Source organism: the organism of the source record quoted next, unplaced genomic scaffold (genome assembly GCF_019419815.1).
Source record: "Pyrus x bretschneideri cultivar Hongxiangsu unplaced genomic scaffold, Pyrus_bretschneideri_v1 Contig3, whole genome shotgun sequence".
Classification (NCBI taxonomy): Eukaryota; Viridiplantae; Streptophyta; class Magnoliopsida; order Rosales; family Rosaceae; genus Pyrus; species Pyrus x bretschneideri.
This window is the reverse complement of record NW_025999612.1, coordinates 7415030-7438159: the sequence shown is the minus strand read 5'-3', so window position 1 is coordinate 7438159 and position 23130 is coordinate 7415030. Positions and strand designations below refer to the sequence as shown.

Sequence of the window (23130 nt, the reverse complement as noted above, 5' to 3'; positions counted from 1 at the left end):
AATTTTGTTGCCGGCACGGACATTGCCTTGTTAGGCATACTTAGGCTAACGACCACGACAGGTTGTTGAATACAAAGGGTGGGCACGCCATCTACTTACAAATTTACAATAATTGTTCTGAGTGACGATCATGACTCACACAAACAATAATCGTAAGAAACATTACAAATAAATTCGTCGTACTCAATAATAAGTGTCTTGGATCAAAATCTTAAGAGTTGGTTAATTGAACAAGTCGACCAAGTCAGATCACGAGTGAATAGAAAACTCGAAAATGTACATAGCTTCTACTAGGAATAGCCTTTTTAGTGCTAGCATAGTAGGAAGGAGTGAAGATTTTCAATCTTATTTTTAGATTTTGGAATCATTTCAATTTCCTAAACGCAATTTATATGAAACGAATTTAGCATTACGTAGTGTTTCAATCTAATAATGCAATATAATATGAAGAAAAAACATCACAATTTTTATTAATTGATCAGAACGTCACGACATCGGTAACGTTGTTTCAAGTAATACGATTCCAAGTTTTTGTGGTTGTTAAAGAAGGGTGACGAAATTGAGTTACTTTTTGACAAGGTCATAGACCTAATTTTGGGTACAAAGGACCAAAGATATTTTGAAAGCAAAATATGTAGTGAGTTTTCAGTTTCCTGAAACCTTTGTCCATGGTCCCCAAGGCAAAAATTAAAAAATAAAAATAAAAAGGTCCTTTTGTGGTTCCAGTTGTCCCATCTGTGTCTCTTGCAGCAGAAGCTGTGCGCCTTTTAAAAATTTATAGTTTCTTCATCTGGATTCTGAAACCTGCAAAATATGTACATCAGTACCTTAAATATTTATTTACTTTTGCAGAAGAAGAATAAAGTGTAAAAGTGTATTTATTTAATTTAATTTAATATTTTTGTGATGGGTGATAGGTGGATGTATTTTGTCCTGCAGTGCAATCTGAGGGCCAGGATTCCTTCAGGAATCACAGCATGAGTAATAATTATCTAGTGTCCACAGAAACCCAGAAATGAACAGTAATATGAATGCATTATGCATGCGTGTGGGATTGATTTACTTGTCCTCTTTGCATCTCAAGACTCTCTTTCATTGTAGGTGTGCAATGATGCACGACGGATTGACTGTTATTGTAACGTTCGATCTAACAATATTATTATATAGAAAAAATTAATGTCTAGTGGTGTGTTATTAGATCGGAATGTCACATTACGGTGAATCTGTATATAAATAGTTCACTTTTCAGGATCAATGATGGTCTTTCAAATTGTACCAAAGGCACTGATGAATGTGTTGCTCCGTACAAATGTGTAAACGATGCTAATCACACTTGTTAATAATTTTAAGGTGCACTTCAGATTTAGTTCTTTAATTACCACATTTATCTAATTTTTTGTCGATTTAAGTCATATGATACATTTTAGAGGGTAATCCTGTCACTTTCTTGCCTATATGGCTGTTTCTTTTTTGAACAAACGACATTATATATTAAGGAATGAAGGAGTGAGCTAAATCTCACATTGGGCTAGTTATAATAATATGGTTCAAATTCACCTTTGGCAATAATAGAACTTAAGAACTCTCACTTACAAGTGAAGAGGAATACCATTAGACTATAGTATTAAGCAGCAAATTATCTTGCCTATAAGCCTTCACATTGAATATATGTTGCGAAACTGATGTCTAATTGATCTTCCCAAATTAACTCATACACTATTTTTAAAATAAAAACTCCTTAAACTATGAAAAACTACCAATATACCCTCTAAAGTGTATCACATGCAAGCTACGTGACTTAAATTGATAAAAAAAAACTAGATAGAATGGTTTCAAATCTAATATTAGGAATGTACATAATTGGCAATTTTTATTAGTTTAAGGACTGATTTTTTTTGGAAAATAAAAATAAAAAATTTAAGGACTTAATTTTCATGCAAGTGATAATTTAATGACTAAATCGACAATTTATCCATAATTTTATTGACAAAAATACACCATCACAATACTTATCTATATGTATTATGAAAATTTGTCTCTTATTTAAAATGTTACAACTTACTTGTGGTGAAAAATTATATATGTATGTTATGTTATTTGATACGGACACGTCTTTTATCTTGCTTTCGTGTTCGAGTCTTTTCCCGGTAAATTAGAGTATGTTAGAAATATTGCATTGAAGAAAGATTAAACACTGATAGAAAATTCAAAGTCACTCGAGGTAATGCTAATTGGCTAGCTCGATTATGAATTCAAAACTATAAGTGATATTTGAATAGAAAATAATCGTGTGGCCTTACTCAACTTCGATCATTTGGCATTGTATATGTCAGCTGTAAAGATTTTCTCGCATGTCGCTTCTTAAATGGGATATTCGTAATGCTGGATATCAAATACCAATCAACCAAAAATACTCAAATGTCATTGGCAATGTTGACATATACACAAGAATGGCCATTCATCCATTTAAGTAAGAAAAATGAAAGCAAATGTCTTATACAAAGAGCAGACATGAAAGTGCAAAATGGTCAAATGCTTACTCCCAAAACTATAAGTGCTTTGCGAAAATGCTCTTGACTTTTTCACAATTTATGAACCACAGCCACACAAAAAAGCCACAGTTGCGTGGTCCTAAAACAACTAGGACATGAAGATTCTGGAGATCTTCAAATCGTGACCGTTTATCGTATATCGTGCGATCAGTTTTTGTCAGGTACTATTTATATTTAATTTTTAAATAAAAGTATTTAAAATGATTTCTAGTTGTACGATGAACGATAAACATATACGATTTGAGGATTCCCATAATCCTCACAAAGATAATCCGATGAGAATCCTCATTCCTAAGACAAAAACAAAACAGAAGAAACAAGCAGCTCCGAGCATGGAAGCCCATGCTTAATTATCATATAATTGGACCCGGCTTCTCTGCCCTCCCACTTCCCATACATTTTCATCCCCTTCTATTTTGTGCGGTCATGGTTAAGTTACGTCAATATTTTATATTAATTTTTTTATAGAGATAATAAAATAAAAAACAATAATAATATAAAATGTTGATATAACTTAACAGTGACTACACAAATAGAATGAAATAGGAATGTATGAAAAGTGCGAGGGCAGAGAAGCCAAGTCCCATATAACTTTGCAGGTGCGTACAAAGAGCAGCTTTGGCCTGCCACGTGTCCATTTATATTATTGTCCTTTTTGTTTTTGTTTTCTAGTTTTTATAGGCAACACTTGTCTCATTCTCAACTAACACGCATGATCTTATTTTATCGTATAAATTTTATAATCGAAATAGATTATTGTCTCTATTATCTTTAAAGGTTATCTGTGAGTACATTCGATTAAAGATTTTTCCATATGAATCATAGAAATTCATGATTCATCATGAGGATATTACGTATAACTATAATTGTCGATTTGTTCGAAATATATGGGAGTAAAACAGTCTCCAAGCTAAATGAATTTTTTTAGAGCTAATATTTAGACGATGATAAGGATATCGAACGGCTCATATTAGGGAAGAATAAAGATTTTCCTTCTTACTTATCCTTTATTTATTTATTATTATTTCAGTTTTGCTATAGTTGCCATAAATAATGCCGATTAGCGTGTCACTTTCATGCAAGAACAACAGGCTGTGGATCTAACGGCCAGGAGACCACCCATAACACGTGAACCTTTTATCTTTAACCGTTCGCCTTACGCGTTTCCCTGTCTTTCGCTTTCACAACGACCGTCCGATTTACCGGAAACCTGTTAGAAGCTGCAGAACCCCAGCAGCAGCTCCTGTTGCCCTGCCTCATTTGCCTGCTACGTGGTGGCCCAATTTCCACTCTCAAGACTCATGCATATGCTATGAACAGTAGTTTTTTTTTTTTTTTTTTTTACTTTTAGAAAGAAATGAGCAGTTAATTAATTAATTAATTAACTAACAAAATTCGATTAGATTTTCAGTAATGTTAGGTTGATTAAATTTGTAAACTAAATAATATGTCACAAATGAGAAATAAGTATGTTAACATTTAAGTAATAATCTAATTAACAATTTCAATCATCAATTTTTATGTCATTTAGTTTATAAATTTAGTCTCTCTAACATTACCCATCTTAGGCTATCAAGCCAACTGTTTGATTTTTGTTAGTACGCATAGTGACATAGTTTGGGGTTGCTTTATTTTTTTTAAAAGCAGCTTCGTAAAAAAGTTTGACCTTTTATTGTGTTTGGTAAATGAAAAAAAAATTATGATGCTAAAACAGCAGAAACAACTCTACACATGCTTCTAAAAAAATAATTTTTTTATCATTGGAGGCAGGTTAGCAGTACTAGTTAATGAAACTTTCATATTAACAATCATACCCTTGTCTTTTTTTTCTTTTTTTTTTTTTCGCTAAAAGCACTGTTAGCACTATAGTTCACCAAACACTTACTTTTTTTTTTATAATTGTTTATTTTCACAACATATCATAAGCAATTTTGAAAAATAATTCAGCTCAATTATTGGGTTGAAGATCTTTAGCCTGCAACCAGCTATATAAATTTAAAATGTAGTCTACCTAGCCGTACTCAAGTTAAAATTTGCACAAATACAAAGGCGTGATTGAATATTTGATTGAATTAGTGTTCTTGTTAATATCTCTTGTATATGGGTAAAATTGAAGTGGAGTTCTAACAGCCAAAATTCTGCCTAACAATTTGTACAGGTTCAAATTAGACCTTGAATTAATAATCAAGCACAAACTTTTGACCTTAAAGGATAATAAATAGAAAATTATTCTTCTCTTTTGTTGCTAGTAGCTTCTAATTCCATCAAATAAGGCGGTAATTTTTCGACGTGACACAATGAACACGAAATTAACGAATTAAAACTAACACTATTTGACACTAGATTGGTTAACAATTGAGTCAATGTCAAACATTTGATGTTGACGGGGCAAACTTGTTTAAATTAAATTTATCGATGATATATAATGTATGAGTAAATTAGTCCCTAAAACGAATAAATTTTTTAAAAATGTAAATCACTTATACGTCCGTTATTCCATCTCACAAATAAGTAGGCATCCTATTGTGCAAAAAAAACTTTGGGCAAAAAAACTTTATTGGATTATTTTGTCGAGGTTATGGTGTGTATTTGCCCACTTATGCTATGTTTTATAGAATTTTGCCAAGAACTATCGAGTGAGGCTTTTTATCAAACACTTGTTGCACACCATAAGATCGCACATAAGAGATAGAAGAAGAATGACAAAGGAAAGAAGGAGAAAATTTACAAGTAATTGTATAGTGGGAGTTGCACAAAAGAAGCAACAATCTGTAATTTAGTATTTTGACTTATTTTCAGTTTGTCGTAATTATGTAAATGAGTCATATACAAATATACGAATAATATACACTAAAATTATGAAGCTATTGAAGTCATGAGCAGCCAATGACACTATAATGACTCTGACACTGCTATTTTGTATCTTTTACACTCTAGAACTAATGTTTCAAAAAATTTCTACACTTTCATGGAAGCATGAGAAGATAAGCCAAGAAAATAAAAAGAAATAGGGTAAATAACATAGAAAATATAAAAGGGGCCAAAAAAATGCAATCATCCTTCTATATTGTTCGATTTATGCAGATATGGATTTTTTCTTGACCCTGAGTCTTTCAGGAAGGCGACTAACAATTAGAGACGACTTATAGAGAAACAGAATTTAATCGTCAGGCTACTTTTGGGGGTTTTAGTTAAACAAGTTCAGATATGATCATTGTTTTTTAAAAAGATGGTGTTATTGACACATTATTTACTTTTCATATACCTCTTTGTTAATTTCGGTGATTTTATCATCTTCAGTTCCAAGTTTATTTCCCACCACGGTAATGTGAGTCGCTGTGGGATTTTTTATTTTTGGGAGGTGGATTAAACAAAAAGAAGACAAAAGTTGGAAATTGTGGGGAAATTTTGTTCTTCTTTTTACTCGTATTGTGTGACAGCCCGTTCCGAAAATTTTAAAACGTACGCGTGAGACGATTTTGCCCCTAGTGTGATTTTTTTACGTTGTGTAGTTGTTTTGAGTTGGTGTGGCTGGTTGTGGACCACACACACACTCCCATAATTTTCCTCACCCTTTCCCCCTATCCCTGCACCTATCCCGTGCCATTTCCCTTCCCATTTTCATATCCCTTGTACGGACACACCCCCAAAACCCATATAATCTTCACAGATCGAAGAAACAAAGTACATATCCATGCTCGTGAGATCCGTAGGAGTCCATCCATACCCATTTCAGGTAAGGTTACCTTCGTTTTCACGTCGAACTCGTGATGCCCGATTTTTGGCACTGTTCATGCACACGTAATTTCTTATGTTTTTGGGAATTTCAAGCTTATAGGAAGCTTGGTGAGGTCCTTAGGAGGCTCGGGGTGGTTCGTTTGAAGGTTTTGGACGTCGGGATCGTGAGTTTCGAGGTTGGTCGAAGTTGGGGGTGTTTTCCCGGCGAGATTTCGTGGATTTTAGCATTGAAAGTGGTATGAACTTGTTCCTCTTGTTGTAAGCTTCATTTTGGTACCCATTTTGTGAAATTTGGTTGAAAAACGAAGAAGATAGGACGATTTAAGGTTTTTCCGATTTTCCGGCGCCGGCGACGGTGCCGGAGCCTCGCCGGAGAAGACGACGGAATGTTCCGTCAAAACTGACGGAATATTCCTAACGCCGTTGACAGATACCGTTAAAGATAACAGAATATTCTTGACGGCGTTAACTGACGCCGTCAGCGTGCCAGGCACGTGCCTGCGCATGGCCGGGGCGTGCGGCGGTGAAATTTTTTTCTAAAAATATGGGGATGTTCCTGAGGTTGAGTAGATCACATTGGTGTATTCATACACCCCATTTGAGCATTGTATGAGAAGTTATTTCATAAAGTTGGTTATGTGCTTTAAAATTAACGTTTTTATAGTTGTTTCGCATATAGGTGAGACCTATCCCGAGGATGAGCGTGGTCACTCGAGGCAAGGGGGTTACGACCCTTCTACTTATCAGTGAGTGGGCTTTTGGTTTTCCGTATATACCTATATACTTATACTTTTCCCAGAAATTGGTTTGAACATTTATTCGTTTATATGTCATACTTTATATTGCCATTTGCTTATACATTATTAGTGCATATGTGTATATATATATATATATATATATATGTATGTGGGTGCTGTGGACGCATAGGTAAGTGCCAGGTGAGTATGACTTATGTTATGCTTAGTAGTGTTTCGAGATGCTTAGAGAGCTCATAACCTGCACCCCCGGTGTTAGTGCTCCCGCCCATAATCGGGCACAGTCCTTCACGTGATGTTCACCTCCTGCACCACACGCTCATCTTGGATCCAAGTTAGGTGCACAGGCTTGTCGTACAGACCACTTTAGGTGGTTTCGACTTGTAGGTGACCCGCGATTATTCGCCCAGCCTTCACGTGATCGTAGCACTTGAGCGTATTTATATATTACACCCAAGCCTGTCGTACAGACCACTTTAGGTGGTTCCGACTCGTGTGCAGGTCTAGCTAGTGAGATAGAGATTTGAGCTCTTGATTCAGCCGTACAGGTCACGTTAGGTGATTCCGGCTGACAAATTATATGATATTGATATGACATTACCTGAGTACTTGCATTTTACTTTGAGGTTTTGGCATAGCATATTCCTGAGCATGATATTTATATATATATATTCTATTTTCTGGGAAGTATACAGGTTTTACGGCGAGGGGTTAGAACTTATTTAGTAAATTGGTTTTCGAAAAGCTTTGTTTTTGCCCACTCACGCTTTTGTTTTGCGCCCCTCTAGGTTCTAGTGGCTAGCACGTTTGGTGGTTTCCCTGAGGATTTCCCCGGCATATCTGACAGACCACCACCAGTGTAGGACCACCTTCGGGTGTGCTTTTGTTGTGTCGTTTTCTCCTGGACTGCATTAGGCTTTCATGCTCTGAACTTAGTGTCGCACTTACGCTTGCACTTGTTTGTTATTACTTGTGTAAAGCTAGTTTTTATTTATTCGTACTATTTATATTACTATTTTATTAGCTTTCGCACTGTGCACATGGTTACGTCACTTCCACGTGACGCCCAGCACGCCCTGATCTTGATCGGGGTGTGTCATATTGCCTTTGGGTCTAGTATAGAAATGAAATGATGTTTCTTAAGAAATAAGTTTGCAGATCTGAAAAGAAATAAAAAGGATGCACCCCCTGCGAGACCCATCCTGCTCTGTCTTCGTATTTGTGGCTACTCGGTGATATGTTATCCACGTGTCAGCCTTAAGGACCTGGCTAGAGTTTTATACACCAATCAATTTATTTCCTTAGCATTTCTCATGTGGGTTTGTCAATTTTTTTTTTTTTTAACAAACAATATTATCTACACTAGGAGAAAGGGAATGGCTTAAGCCTCACAATGGGCAAGCAATGACATGGTTCAAATTCTTCTTTAGCGAGAATCAAACATAAAACATTTCACTTACAAATAAAGATAAATACTACTAGACTATAGTATTAAATGGTGTGGATTCATCTAGTTAATTAAATAATTTTGGTGGTTAGAGCTATTGCCCCCTATTATTATTTTTTTGTTAAGAATAATGGTGTTCTAAAAAGAATCATGTAGTATGATGATTCAAAAATAAACTTTATTATATTTTGTTATAACAAATAATTTTTTTGATTGATTATTAATTGCATCATCAGATGATCATCATGTGGCACACAAGTCACAGAGGTGAATTGTGATATTGAGAAATGTTGAAGTGGATTCTCTCAAAATTGGAACTTTTCATACATTATCTGTTATTTCATGTTTTTGACATAATGTTTTATAATTTTGGTACGGAAATTGAGGCTAACTATGAGGTGACAGAGAGTTAATGAAGAGTCCAACTTTGAGAGAATCTCCTTAGCATTTATCTTGTATTTTTTTTCTTCTAAAAAAGAGACTGCCACTCAGTACTACGGTCTAGTGGTATTTATCTTCACTTGAAAGTGAGAGGTCTTAGGTTTGAATCTCGTGGATGGAGAATTTGATACCAAATTAGCTACCCATTGTGTGGTTTTGCTGAACTTCCCCTCCTTTTAGTGTAAAAATATCGATGTACTAAAAAAAATGGACTAGTTGATGGCTTCGCCAAGATAATCTACCCTTCTTGGGGTTAAAAAGACTCATAGAGGCATTTCAGCCTTCCATGACCACTATCGTGTTATTCATTAATGCCAAAAATCGATACCAAGATATGTTATGTGAAGTATGAGTATGAAATTCTTTTGTGAAGTGTGCTTGCCAACTATGGTTAAGGACGTGACAAGTTGATATTCTCAAAATCTTGGGAATTTGAGCTTTTGAATACCCAATTCAATTCGTCAATGATGGTGACTTTGATTCTTTCTTTCATATTGTACCATATCAACATTTTCATCAAATATTATATATAATTTTTGTATATTTTATGCAAATCTTACTAATAAAAATTCAATCCAGTTGTGCATATATTTAGATAAACATGAATGGAAAAATAATAATTGGATGATGTTGCATTAAGAAACTTCCATATGAAATTGAAAAAAGAGAAATTCAAATACAGAACATCGTATCCTAGTACATCATTTGAGTAGACTTTCTTTAATTATGAAAATACAGAGAACAAAACACAAAATATAAAAAGTTTCAAAAAGATTAAACAAGTTGTACAATGTTGATTTATATCTCTTAGTTGCATAAGCAAGTTTCAAACCAGTTAATTAAACATTTGAAGAATCATATAGTCTTTTTTAGGATATCGAGTCTAACTCACGTAATTTATATATATATATTTGCAATAAATTTGACATCTAACTACAATAAACATTTTTATGATGACGTGACTTTGTTTTTGTGTGATACTTCCCAAAGCCTCACGCATTCAAATGATTTACCCCAATACGGCAAATTAATTCATTGGGTTGTTAATGAGTATCAATTAAGACTTATTTTGTTTGATTCTGCTTTATACTATCCTCACTACTAACAATCTCACCTATACATTATAGTAATATCAAATTAAACGAGTCTAATAGGTATCTATTAACAATTCAATAAATTGATTTGCCACAAAATTTGTGTTGATTCCTCCTAAGTGGACAATCACTTGCTCTTTCCCGCTCGGCTCGGCTCGGCTCGGCGCGGCTTAACCAGCTTTAAGTCCAAAATAAACACATAGGCCATGGATACAATATTTAAGTATAGTAATTAACAATGCACCATTATTAAAATTTGACATTTCGTACTTATAAATAAACAATAATAGAAGAAGATAATTTATTTTATTTGTTGATTGGCTGAGAATGGAACTAGCTGGCATAACTATGATTAAAAGGTCAATGATCATTTGATTAAATATTCAAAAGTTTCATTTGGATATTGGGAGTGTAAATTCACTTTACGCTCTTATAAAATAGAGAATTTTAACGAAAAACTTTTGATACTGTTCATTTTAACGAAAAACCACATTTTTACACTAAAAAGTCAATCCTGGTACTATTAACTTTACTCTTTATTTACACTAAAAAGTCAATCCTGGTACTATTAACTTTACTCTTTATTTTGTTTTTATTGTTAAAACTCAAAGTTTTCAAATCATTTTTATTAGTTTTCTTTATAAAATATAGGGTTCTACTTTTAATAATTCTCCAGCGACGAGGTTACATGTGAACGTTCAGCTTTTTAAACAATTTTCACTGTTTAATTTCTTAGAATTAATTTTCACCGTTCAACATCCGGACTACTAAATACTTCCATACTATTCGAAGAAAAATTGCATGTGAAGATCCAAATTATCATGGCAACATTCGGATTATTAGAATGAGACTGAATCAACTTTCATTGTTTAATATCCGAACTCTTCTTAATTCTTGTTTATTAATATTTTTCAATTCATTCAATACGATAGTTAAAAATTAAGATGAATATGTGAGAGTTAAATATGAATGTGTGGATAACACATCTTAGTGTAACTGTAAATTAGTATAAAGCAATATAATTTGGGAATTGTTATCAAATTTTTCATTCTACACTCCAAACTTTCTACATTTAGAAACAAAAATACTCTTATGAGGAGTGTAAAATAAAATTTTTGAAATGTTAATAACACTTTCTTATAATTTTCTAAAGTAATAGGAAACACCAAAAGCAAAAGGACAAAAGACGCAGAAAATAAATGATTGGCTATATTGCCATGTGATTGGTTACTATAATGTTGAAAAAGTAAATCCAAATTGGCTGCGAATCTCTACTTTATTTTACTTAAGATAATCAGACACTGACATACATAAGATTAATTAGTTTAATCAGAATAGCCTAATCTATAAAGAGAGTGGTGTTATTCACACACGTATTTTGATTTTCGATCGTTTTATCAAATGAGTTGAAGAAGAACACATGACAGAAATTAACAACCGACGTGGAAAGGTAAAAATAAGTGTGCAGATAACACTATTTTCTTGTGACAAATATTGCATTAATAAGTTTAATTGCAAATTATTAGGAGGATAAAAAGACATCGAATATGTATCAAAGTGCATAAATCATTATTTTCTGTCAATCTGATAAATCATCATCTGCAGCCTGATCTATATTTTTCTTTTTCTTTTTTAATATGGAGACAATTGTTAGCATATTTTAATTTAGGTTAATCTCTGATTATTACCATCAAGTTTTTTGGTTTTCAACATTTAGTACATGAAGTTTTTTTCATTCCAGAGTCATACCTAAAGTGTTAATTTTGGGACAGTCTCGTACATCTGTTAAGTTTTCCGTTAGAACTTCTGTTAACTAATGATGTGGCACCCACATGGACAATTACTAGGCACCATGTGTCAATATAGGCCCACTTTAATATTAAAAAAATAATTAAAAAATAAAAAAATAAAAAAAAAACAAAAAAACAAAAAAAAACAAACAGCCGTCTCCTCTTTCATCCCCTGCACCCTCTCCTCCCTCCCTTCTCTCTTCTGCAACCCGCACCCCTTCCCTCCCTTCTCTCTTCTGCACTTGCACCACCCTCCCTTCTCTCCTCTGCAACCTGTACCCACCCTCCCCGCACACCCAACTTAACAAAATCCCACCAAAAGAATTCCAATTCAACAAGAATTTGGTATTTTCAAGTATGGATCTTCTAACCCAGAAAATGCAAACTCGAAGCAAGTGGAGGAGACCCAAATCTTCCCAATTTTCCAGAAAACTATGAAGTTAAAAGAAAAAAAAATTCAAATAAACTAATATTGGGTTTCTTTTGTGAACCCAAAAAAATTGGGGTCTCTTTCGAGAAGAAAGAAACCGGAAATAGAAAAGGAAAATCAAAAGGAAAAAGGAAGAAGAAGGGAAGAAGAAGAGACGGGAGCGCAGACAAAAGGCCAGCGCCGCTGCATCACTGGCAGATTTTGAAGCTGCTTTAGCAGCTAGTGCTGAGTCTACAAATTGCATATGTCCTCCTTCACACCACATCATGCGATTCGTACCACATGAGGGACGTACATCAATAGCCGCAGAGGGACGTACATCGAAGGCCTTGGTGTACTCAATGGCAATGAGGGAAGGTTAAGGGGCGATGATAATCGCCAAGGAAGCCTCCACGGTAGCAACACGAGACTCCAAGGCAGAGTCGCAAGTAGCAGTAGATCAACAGGCACGCACATAAAGGAATCCAAGAATCGATATGGGTGATACCATTGTAAGAACCCAAATCTCAAACCCTAACTCAACCTTTAACTAATGCACATAGAAGAGAGGGAAGGAGGAAGATAGAAGGAGGAGACCTCCAATATTTTTTTTTGTATTGATTTCTTGGTGTAAATTCTGATCTGGTAGGAAGGCTTGGTGGGTTCTTGCAGAGGAGAGAATGGAGGGTGAAGAACAAACAGAGTGAGGGAGAAGAGGGTGCGGGGATGAGGGAGGAGACGACTGTTTGTTTTTTTTTGTTTTGTTATTAAAATTTTTAATAATTTTTTTAATATTAAAGTGGGCCTATATTGACACATGACGCTCAGTCATTATCCACGTGGATGTCATGTCATCAGTTAACAGAAGTTCTAACGGAAAACTTAACGGATGTATGAGACTGTCCCAAAATTAACACTTTAGGTATGACTCTGAGACGAAAAAAACTTCATGTATTAAATGTTGAAAACCACGAAACTTGAGAGTAGTAAACAGAGATTAACCCTTTAATTTAATTTAATTTTTTATATGTATTTTCATGCATTGAATGTTTAGGACAGGTTAATAGGCGAAGTTTGTAATTATTCTTGAAACCAAAACATTTCGTACACGAAACCTCGACCTATTCGATTAGGGAAGACAGAACATAACAAAATATACCATTTCTTACATGCATGTTTAATTTCAATTTTCCTAAGATTCACAATGATTAGTAATAATATAGTTTAAATTCGCGTTTGAAAAGAATCGAACATAAAATCTCTCATTTACAGGTAAAGAAGAATACTAATGACCATAATACTAAGCGGTTTAACAAATCAATTAATCCATATACTTTGCCTGTAGACAACCTTTTCTTAATTGTTGGGATATTCCAGTTTTCAATTGCATGTTTTTTAGGGTAAATGATTAAAAACATATTCTTTTTTGTTTTTTTTTAAATTGATTAATTTGTCAAATAATTAAGGAAAATGTTATTGACACTCTAAAAATCTCATTCTACACGCCTCACAAGTGTATTTTTCTTTCTAAATCTAGAAAGTTTGGAGTATAAAATGAGAATTTTGGAGTGCCAATAACAATTCTCATAATTAAATGGTATATTAATAATTTACTTTATAAGAGCGACAAGTTTCGAAGTGTGACAATATATTAAGAAATATGATATTATCATATTAATTGGTAGTTAAAAGTAATTTTAGAAATTTTTTTCTTTCGGGCGAAACAATAACGGTTTTATTATCATTTTAAAAATGATACAAACTTCAAATAGGTCATCTTAGATTATTTGAAGAATCCTCAAACAAAAATGATTCCAAAACAGAACAAATGCTAACTTGGCTAATCTAAAAGTCACCGTATCGGTTGATCTTTGGGTAGGGCAAACATGAGAACACATTTAGCACTCAAAAATCAACCGAACTTTAATCCTAGCAATTAGAAATTCAACCACTTCATAATCCGCAACATGTGAAACTATGACGTAATTCAGTACTCTAAAGCAAATGTAATGGTGTTTGTGCATCAAGATATGAAATTGAAAAAACTGCTAGGTAAATATATAATTTCGTATTTTGGCCTTATGTTGATGGACATTTCATTTCATAGCATAGACAGTTAAGCCAATAGAAAGAATTTTCTCTCACTAAAATCATTTAAAACAATATTTTTCCCTTGCAAGGATAAAATGTTGATTAACAAATGACATCCCTAATCTATCAGAAGCCTCGAGTTTTTCAATTCAAAATGCACATGTAGCACAAGTATATGCGATCGCGCATATTAGAGACTTACAATGTTTAATGGCTGAAAGATTCTTTGATGGATTAATGTTTGTACGATGTTATTCCTCAAACCAACTTTACGACAAATGTTTTAGGTTCGTTCAAGCATAATCTAGATGGAGTCTAAATATAGTTTCAAACTCTCCTTCCAAATATAGCTCGTGTGCAGATATGAGTTACACAGTAATCGCTAGATTATCGAAAAGAGAAGAAAATAGGAAGCTAGCTTGCAAGTAGCAAGCTAAGTAGTACCCAAGTAACATAAGTAAAAAGTGATGGTGGAAAAGGGTTGTATCACAAAAACAGAGATTTTTAGTGTGTCGAGAATAGAATACAACCCAATGGGTAAATGGAGGGATAGCATGTCTTGCTACAGCTGCTTCAGGCTTGCTTTGAGGTCCCAGTACACCGTGTAATAATATAATGGTTGGAAACTTAAAGAAAAAAACTCAATAATTGTATTACTACATTTGATGTACTGAAATGTGTTCTCCGCATTATTTAAAATTTCTCTCACAAAAGGTCAAAACAAAAGCTGAAATGTAAAAACTCAAAACTGGTTGAGAAGAGAAAGAAAGAAAGAAGAAAGAGTGTGAGGGACTGGTTAATTTTGTTTGTCCAAAATCCAATCCTATCCAATCCAGTCCAACACAACTGAACCCAACTCTGGCACTCCCCACAGATTTTAAAGCCTCCCGTGGTTTTCTCTCTTTTGAGTTTTGCGTGTTTCAGTTCAGTTTCCATTTCTTCATGTTTTTTCGTTTGATTTTATCCACAAAACCTCAACACACATTACACACACACACACTCTCTCTCTCTCTCTCCTCTCTCCTCTCTCCTCTCTCTCTCTCTCTCTCCTCACACACAAAGAAACCCGCGCCCATTTCTTTCTCTCTCTTGTCTTTGTCTTCTTCCTCCTCCTCCTCCTTCCTATTTTTTTCTTTTTATTTGAAACCCACAAAGCCAGCCCTCTTCTCTCTCCTCTGTCCGACGTTTTCAGTTTAACAAATCCAAAAACAGCTTCCTCCATTGATTCTTTTCCTCTACAGTGACTGACCCACCGGCGCGACCTCTCTTCCTCGCCGGAATTCCCCTCCTTTTCCGGCTACAAACTTTTTTTTTTTGGGTTGGAAAAATAACTAGGTAGAAGCAAGCACAGAAGAAAAGGAAGAAAATTTTGGGTTTTTGTTCTTATATTCTCTCTCTCTTTCTCTCTCTCTCCAATCTTGTGGTGTGTGTGACAACTTGCAATGCTGCAAAAGAAGAAGAGGGTTCAGATGCAGAGATGCTGAGATCTTGTTGTTTTACGAGTTTCGATTTTTTTGTAATAAAGTTCATATTTGTCTGAATTTTGGACATGGTGATCAATTGTGCTGGTGAGCCTTCTGTTTTACTAGGTCAGACCTTGTTCTTCATTTTTTTCAATTTTTTTGGGTTTGTAATTTGTTGTTAAATTTCCTCTAATCTGTCTGAATTTTGAAACTTTGAGTTCATTTTTATGAATATTCTTAAAAATTTCAAGGGTTAAAACTCCAACTGCTTTCATGTTCTTCCTGATCTTTGCTCTTAGACTTTCACTATTTTTCAAGGGGTTAAACTTCAATTTTGATGCATTTTAGGTTGCTGAAGAACTTAGGAAAACCAAATTATTAAATTTTGATTATGTTTTCCTATCTTTTTCTCTGCAACCAAATGGGGCAAATTGTGTTTGGTTGTTGGTAGGTGAGCAAACATTTTCACTTTCTTACTATTTTCCCATTTCCTTCATCTCCCTGAGGTTGTAAGGATTAAAAAATATTGTAAGATCTTAAATTTTTTAGAGCCTAATGAGTAAATTTTCATGCTTTGTGTAATTTGATCTCTGTTTTTCCTTGAATTTCTAAATGCCGTTCCCAATTTCGTTTTCGAAATTTATGGTTGTATAATAAATAATCTGAAGTGGATCATCCTAGTTTTTTAATTGTTGCTGTTGTTAATTTTCAGGTAACGAGTCATGTTACATAGACAGATTCGGCAATTGAGAAAGCTCGAAAATTTACTGCATTTTTCGGTTTGGTTTGGTAATAACTTCTGGTTTTGGAGTGCTGCACGATGCCATTTGAAATAATGGATCAAAGGGGTGTATCCGTCTCTTCCCACCTCTTTGATGAAATCCCTTTTCCTGCTGAGGTAATTCTTTGTCTTGTTACCATGGAAGTTGTTCCATTTTTAGTATTTTGTGAAGTTTTCGCAACGTTTCGTTCAGCATATTGCACTGGTGTTTATTAGGCATCTTACCCTGCTTAACTCTATCATAAATTATTTGCCCCATTTTTAGCACATCATACCTTTTTGCCATTGTTCTTAATATATATCGCTTTGCAACCTTTGATTCGCCAGAGACAAGTCGGATTTCAGAAGCTGAAAACCATGTCCGATTACCAAGGTAAGCATCCTGTTAGGAAACTTGCCTGAGAAAGTCTATTAGCTAATTTGTTGTGTCTGGTTATCTTCTGTTTTCGGTGGTTCTCTGGGTTTAGTTATACCACATTACCTGTTGAAATAATTTTCCATCCAAACAGATTCCCCTAACTTATTAACAACTGCCGTGACATGTGGTGTGGTGTGGTGCTAAGTTCACCAGTCTCTCTCACTCAATGCATAGGTTTGAATCGCCACATGTGTCTACATAGTTAGATCATGCCTCGTAAAGAGGGGAATGAGCATAAATAGTAGTTGTGATAAACAATCCGAAGATTTAGAAGTATTTGTCTTCACTTAGGTCAAAGGGATGACAACTGGCTGTCCGAGTCCCAACTTCACAACAGAGGTTCTTATTGCTCTATAAAGTAATCGTTTAACTCTCTAAACTTGGAAGTCTATTGATTGAAAGAAAATAAATGTTCCATGGATCACGAGTTGGTTCTGTTATGGTTACCTTTTCTGTTAGAAGTTCTGAATGCCAGAGCATGTTCGGTATTCTTTTTGTATCCAATTTGTTTTAAAAAATGATGAAACAGCTAAATTACTTTTAATATTCATTAGTTTCAGAAACAAAAAATTGGTTTCAAGAAGGATACAAAACAACCCCTAATGTTTTTTTGGAAATTTGAAATTGTATTTTTGTTGATTTCAGACTATACCCTTGACCCATGCTCATACTCTAAATTTGAAATTTGAATTGATACATTCTGCGGTAAGAAACCATAACTTTTACTAATCTCCTGTGTAAATATTGTCCTTCAGCGGGAGTCGGTGGAATGGTACCGACACCTGGCAGCATGTTGGGATCTTCAATGCCATCAAAAATGTATTTACCAAACGGGGCACAGTCGGTGGATCACTTGGATCTGCCACAATCCAATCTGGCTGGGGAGCAAACAGAAAGGCTAAGCATTGGTGGAGGGGTTCCCAACATCTCCAAGGCCTCGTGGAAACCTATGGATCACCAACCAAAATTGTGGTCAGACTTGTCTGCAAAGCCAACACCTTATAGCTCGGTTGGTGGCAAAACTGTTATTAATGGCGCCAATCATGAAAGTAGCCTGTTCTCAAGCTCTTTGTCTGAAATTTTTAGCAGAAAGTGTAAGTTTTCCTTTTAAAGTCTATTAATTATTTTTCTATTTGTTGCATGCGGTTAATGTTACTTTCTGTATTCTCATATCAGATACTTATGTTTACCATACACTCTTTAGTTTCATCAGTAGATATATTAATCTGCAGTTCTACTTCTATCATCCATTACAAGCATGTAAAAGAAGAGGCAAAATTTGATTTTCGCACAAGAAGATTTCAATGCTATGTCTAACAAGTTTTGATCTCAAATATTATCTTGCATAAAGTTTATGCGTTTCAATTATCTGGGTCCAAAATCTTTCTTAAACTCAATGCCTATGCATAACACACGTTTTAATTTGTTCTCTACTTCTATGTATGTACTAATGTTTAGTCGCACATTTGCATTTGTTGGGATATGTCTTGATTGAGTTGACTTAAGCTGACTATTTTCACATGCAGTGCGATTATTGAGGAGTGATTTTGTATCTACTAACAACGGTGCTTACCAACATGAGGAAGAGCCCTTTGAATCTCTTGAAGAAATTGAGGCACAAACAATTGGAAATCTCCTTCCAGATGAAAATGACTTGTTTTCTGGCGTGACAGATGAGCCGGGTTATAAGGCTCATGTTAATATTGGTGATGGATTTGAAGATTTTGATCTCTTTAGCAGTGGTGGTGGAATGGAATTGGAAGGCGATGATCAAGGGGTTTATTATAGCTCAATTGCAGGTGAACACCCTTTTGGAGAACACCCTTCCCGAACACTTTTTGTCCGCAATATTAATAGCAACATTGAAGATTTGGAATTGAAGGCTCTTTTTGAGGTGCTTATACCTCCTTTTCAAGTTTTTAATTTTTCTATCATATATTTTATTTTAGTTTGACAGTCCATGCAAGCCAGCTAAAATGACAATTTTACTTTGTTCTGCTAGCAATATGGAGACATCCGGGCACTTTACACAGCCTGCAAGCATCGTGGGTTTGTTATGATTTCTTATTATGATATAAGGGCTGCCCAAAATGCACTAAGAGCACTTCAAAGTAAGTCACTGAGGCGTAGGAAGCTTGACATACATTATTCGATACCCAAGGTACGATGATCATTTGCTATTCACTTTTATTGTATACGCTAGATTCCCGACCTTGCTCTTCCTGTCTTGTTTATACTTTCTCCTGTTGCTTTGTTCCAATCATGCTAATATACTTGCCAATATGTCAGGACAATCCTTCTGATAAAGATATTAACCAAGGAACGCTAGTGTTATTCAATCTTGATTCTTCTGTTTCTAATGACGAGCTTTCTAAAATTTTTGGATCTTATGGAGAAATTAAAGAAGTAAGTCAAAGGATTTTCCCTGCTATTATCTTGATTTGCTTCTAAGAGGAAGAAAGAACTTAGTATATTTATGTGGTTATTATTTTTGTTTCCAGATCCGTGAGACTCCACACAAGCCACATAACAAGTTCATAGAGTTTTATGATGTTAGAGCTGCAGAAGCTGCTCTCCATGCGTTGAATAGGAGTGAGATTGGAGGGAAGCAGATCAAGCTTGAACCGAGCCGTCCAGGGGGCGGAAGGAGGGGGTATTGATAATTTATTCTTACTATTGATTACCAATATGTCTGATTCTTAATTAAGTTTGAAATTCTTAATTTTCTCCTTTGTAAGAAAGAACATTCCTTTTGCAGTTTGGCTCAAGTTTCCGAGCAGGAGCAAGATGAATTCAAATTTTGTCATAGCTTGTCTGACAGTTTATCAACAGGCACCAAGCGTATGAATTTGTTTGTTAAGAATGGTTGCTTCGATTGTGTTTATCTTGTAATAAAATGGATACCTTTCTTTTAATACAGCAACACTTCATCCTGGAGTGGTCGCATCAAGCTGCATGGTTAATGGATTTAGCCTGGGCTTACACTCTGCACTCCGTTCACCGGTGAGCACATTTATTGAAAACGCTTTATCTCATCAGAGTTCTAGTGTTCAAGATGCCTTGCCCGCTCCAGTGATGGGGGCATCTATAGGGAAAAAATTTAGCCTCCGTGACCCCGATCAGTCTCTGGATGACATGAATTTTGGTAATCAGAGTGTTCCCGGCATACATCCTCATTCGCTTCCTGAGTATAATGACAGTTTAGCCCATGGTATTCCATGCAACACTGCTGGTGCTATCGGAAGCATGAATGGGAATCTGGGACTTAGAATGAGAGAAGGAACAGACAGAAGGTCCACTGTCAGTGCAAATGGTCACCTAGTGGAACTGAACGGAGGAGGTACTGTTTAACCGAATTATTACTTGTAAACGTAGTCATTATTTTGGTGAAATTGTTGTTTACAATTTCTCTTCTTTCTTACACAGCTTTTGGATCTCCTGGAAATGGGAGCCGCCCAGTTCATGCTCATCCCTATGTTTTGAATAACTCCAACTCGTACCAGCAGCATCCTTCAAGTCCCATGATGTGGCAGAATTCACCATCATTTATCAGTGGTCCTACTGCACATCACTTTCCCCAAATGCCAGGATTCCACAGGACACCACCTCATATGCTGAGCGGTACTTCACCTGTGCACCACCATGTAGGATCAGCTCCAGCTGTTAACCCTTCCCTTTGGGAAAGGCATGCCTTTTCAGGGGAGTCTTCTGACACATCTAGCCTTCACTTGGGTTCTCTTGGCTTTGCACGTTTTGCTGGTAGTCCCCAGATGCATCCTGTGGATGTCTCTTCACACAACCTCTTCTCTCTTACTGGTGGAAATTTCTTGGACATGACTACCAGTGCCCGGCAGCGCTCTTCACAGGAGATGGGCCACATGTTTCCCGGTAGGAATTCAATGAATTCAATGCCTACCTCTTTTGATTCTCAAAACGAACGTGGTGTTAGAAGCCTGTCTCACCGAAGAAATGAAGCAAACTCTAACAATGCTGATAAGAGACAATATGAGCTTGATATTGAACGAATACGCCATGGGGAAGACAGACGCACCACATTGATGATAAAGAACATTCCCAACAAGTACGGATATTGTCCCCCAACTGTTCTGATTTATTGCATCATTTATCTTCACTTTATAGTTATCGTGGGCTACAGTATGATAAGATTATTGAAAACTGCAATATTTGTATAAATTGCTATCCAGTTGTGTGTAGTGATTTTCCCGCTTTGCTAAACTAGTTAACGGTTGTTACAGGTACACTTCAAAGATGCTTCTTGCTGCAATTGATGAGCAGTGTCGAGGAATTTATGACTTTCTTTATTTGCCAATCGACTTCAAGGCAAGGAAACTGTTTAGATTATCATCTTTTCGGGTTAAAAGCTTATTGTTGTCTAATTCAATGTTTGCATGTTTATCTTTCACAGAACAAATGCAATGTGGGATACGCATTCATCAACATGATTGATCCTCATCAGATTGTTCCATTCTATAAGGTTTGACTGACTGAGATGTATTAATTTGCCGAAATGAAAAAAAATTATCTGCTCAGAGGAACAAATCCTTTTATATTCATGACATTTTCGTGTGTATATGTTGCAGGCATTCAATGGAAAAAAATGGGAGAAGTTCAACAGTGAAAAGGTGGCATCACTTGCATATGCTCGTATTCAGGGAAAAGCTGCTCTTATTGCCCATTTTCAGAACTCAAGCTTAATGAATGAGGACAAACGCTGCCGTCCCATTCTCTTCCACACGGAGGGTCCAAATGCTGGTGATCCGGTAAGATATCCACAGTTCCCCCTTCCCTTTTTATAGTCCTTCGCGAATCTATGAGGCTGTCGTTTTTCCAACTTAAGTAAGATTAAGATCATCGTAAATAGGGTTTTCGGTTGAGAGAATCTTACATCAGGTTGATTATGTCTCCATTACCAAGACTGACCCGTTTTACTTTTTGTCTCTCTCAATAGGAACCCTTTCCCATGGGTACCAACATCCGATCAAGACCAGGAAAACCTCGAACAGCCGGCTACGATGATAACCATCATCACGGAAGTCCTTCGGCAACTGTAAACGGAGAGGAAAAATCCAAGGAATCCGAGCGAGACTTGTTGTACCCAGATTTCTAACCACTCAACCTGAAACCGCCTACAACGAGCATAACCACTCCAATTCATTACATCAGGGGTGGTCTATTGACTTCAGTTTTGACTATAGAGGAGTGCTTCTACTAGGTTTCGGTCACCTAAAACCGAGAGGGTTACTTCACAACAGTTTGGTATTTTCTCTGATGTTTCCTAAGTAAGCCAACTTATGGACACAGAGAATGTCTTGACGACCTTAAAATTTTGGAGTCTTGTTTGTTGAACAATGTCTCAGTGTATCGGCAGGCACTCACAGAACCCTGTGCTTGTTTTTTTTACCTTGTTTTTACTTTTACCTTTTACCCATGTGGGCCCTTTTTTCTGGTTGGCCAATGGTGGAGACCCACATTTACCTTTGAGTACTCCGGTTGCTGAAATTTTTGAAATTCGAGTCATGCTTTGATGCTATCTGAGTGCGTTTTCTTGCGGTCTTTTTGTTGAATGTTCTCTTGTATCTTGATAGTTCCTTTTTGGAACCCCTGAGGGATAAAATTCCCTTGGATCATCCTCTGTTAAAAGAGAACACATTCACCATAAGTAAAGTGATTTTCGAACATCTCTTTTTTCTTTTTCTTTCTTTTTTTTATCTTCTTTCTGCACATTGATGTTAGAATAAATCAAATGAGGATCTACGTACGAACTAAATAAGAGTGTGAAGAAGGAAAAATAGGTGTGCCATTGATCGTTTGAAAGTTGTTATTTGGACTTTACATAAATCATCACGCAGTTATAAAGTGCAATTTCTCTGAGTGCAAGTTTTGGAAGTTGTAATATTGCACTATGAGTTTGTTTGGATGTACTTTTAAAATGATTGAAAATGCTTTTAGAGAAAATGATTTTGGGTTTCAAAAGTGCTTAAAGTGCTTTCTTCAAGAAGCATTAGATATGTGCTTCCTCAGGATGCACTAAGTGATTTTCCGTGATTCACTTGCATATTTACTAAAGATTGGTTCTACAAATATTTTCACCAAAAACACTATCAGTCATTGTAAAAGCATATCCGAACGA

General features: G+C 35.5%; 1 protein-coding gene across 4 annotated transcripts; it reads left to right on the top strand.

Annotated features, from left to right (window-relative positions):
• The first annotated feature begins 15136 nt into the window (after positions 1 to 15136).
• LOC103931319 (protein MEI2-like 1) lies at positions 15137 to 22678 on the top strand. Of its 4 annotated transcripts, XM_048589304.1 has the most exons (16): positions 15137 to 15906; positions 16493 to 16678; positions 16889 to 16934; positions 17735 to 18073; positions 18506 to 18873; positions 18982 to 19140; positions 19269 to 19385; positions 19481 to 19632; positions 19738 to 19820; positions 19900 to 19982; positions 20133 to 20319; positions 20406 to 21060; positions 21236 to 21320; positions 21406 to 21474; positions 21581 to 21760; positions 21949 to 22678. In XM_048589304.1, exons 2-16 carry the CDS (start codon positions 16601 to 16603, stop codon positions 22105 to 22107), a joined length of 2760 nt encoding a protein of 919 aa, XP_048445261.1. In that variant the 5' UTR covers positions 15137 to 15906; positions 16493 to 16600; the 3' UTR covers positions 22108 to 22678. The 4 variants fall into 4 exon arrangements, with proteins under 4 accessions (XP_048445261.1, XP_048445260.1, XP_048445259.1 ...); XM_048589303.1 differs by having other exon boundaries at positions 15139 to 15791; positions 16490 to 16678; positions 19900 to 20319; XM_048589302.1 differs by having other exon boundaries at positions 15139 to 15885; positions 19900 to 20319.
• The last annotated feature ends 452 nt before the right edge of the window (positions 22679 to 23130 follow it).

Coding starts and splice junctions, on each gene's coding strand:
- LOC103931319 (XM_048589303.1), top strand. CDS start 16,601: ATGCCATTTGAAATAATGGATCAAAGGGGTGTATCCGTCTCTTCCCAC. Junction 19,633..19,737: donor CCAGGGGGCGGAAGGAGGGG/GTATTGATAATT, acceptor TTCCTTTTGCAG/TTTGGCTCAAGTTTCCGAGC. Junction 20,320..20,405: donor AGTGGAACTGAACGGAGGAG/GTACTGTTTAAC, acceptor TTTCTTACACAG/CTTTTGGATCTCCTGGAAAT.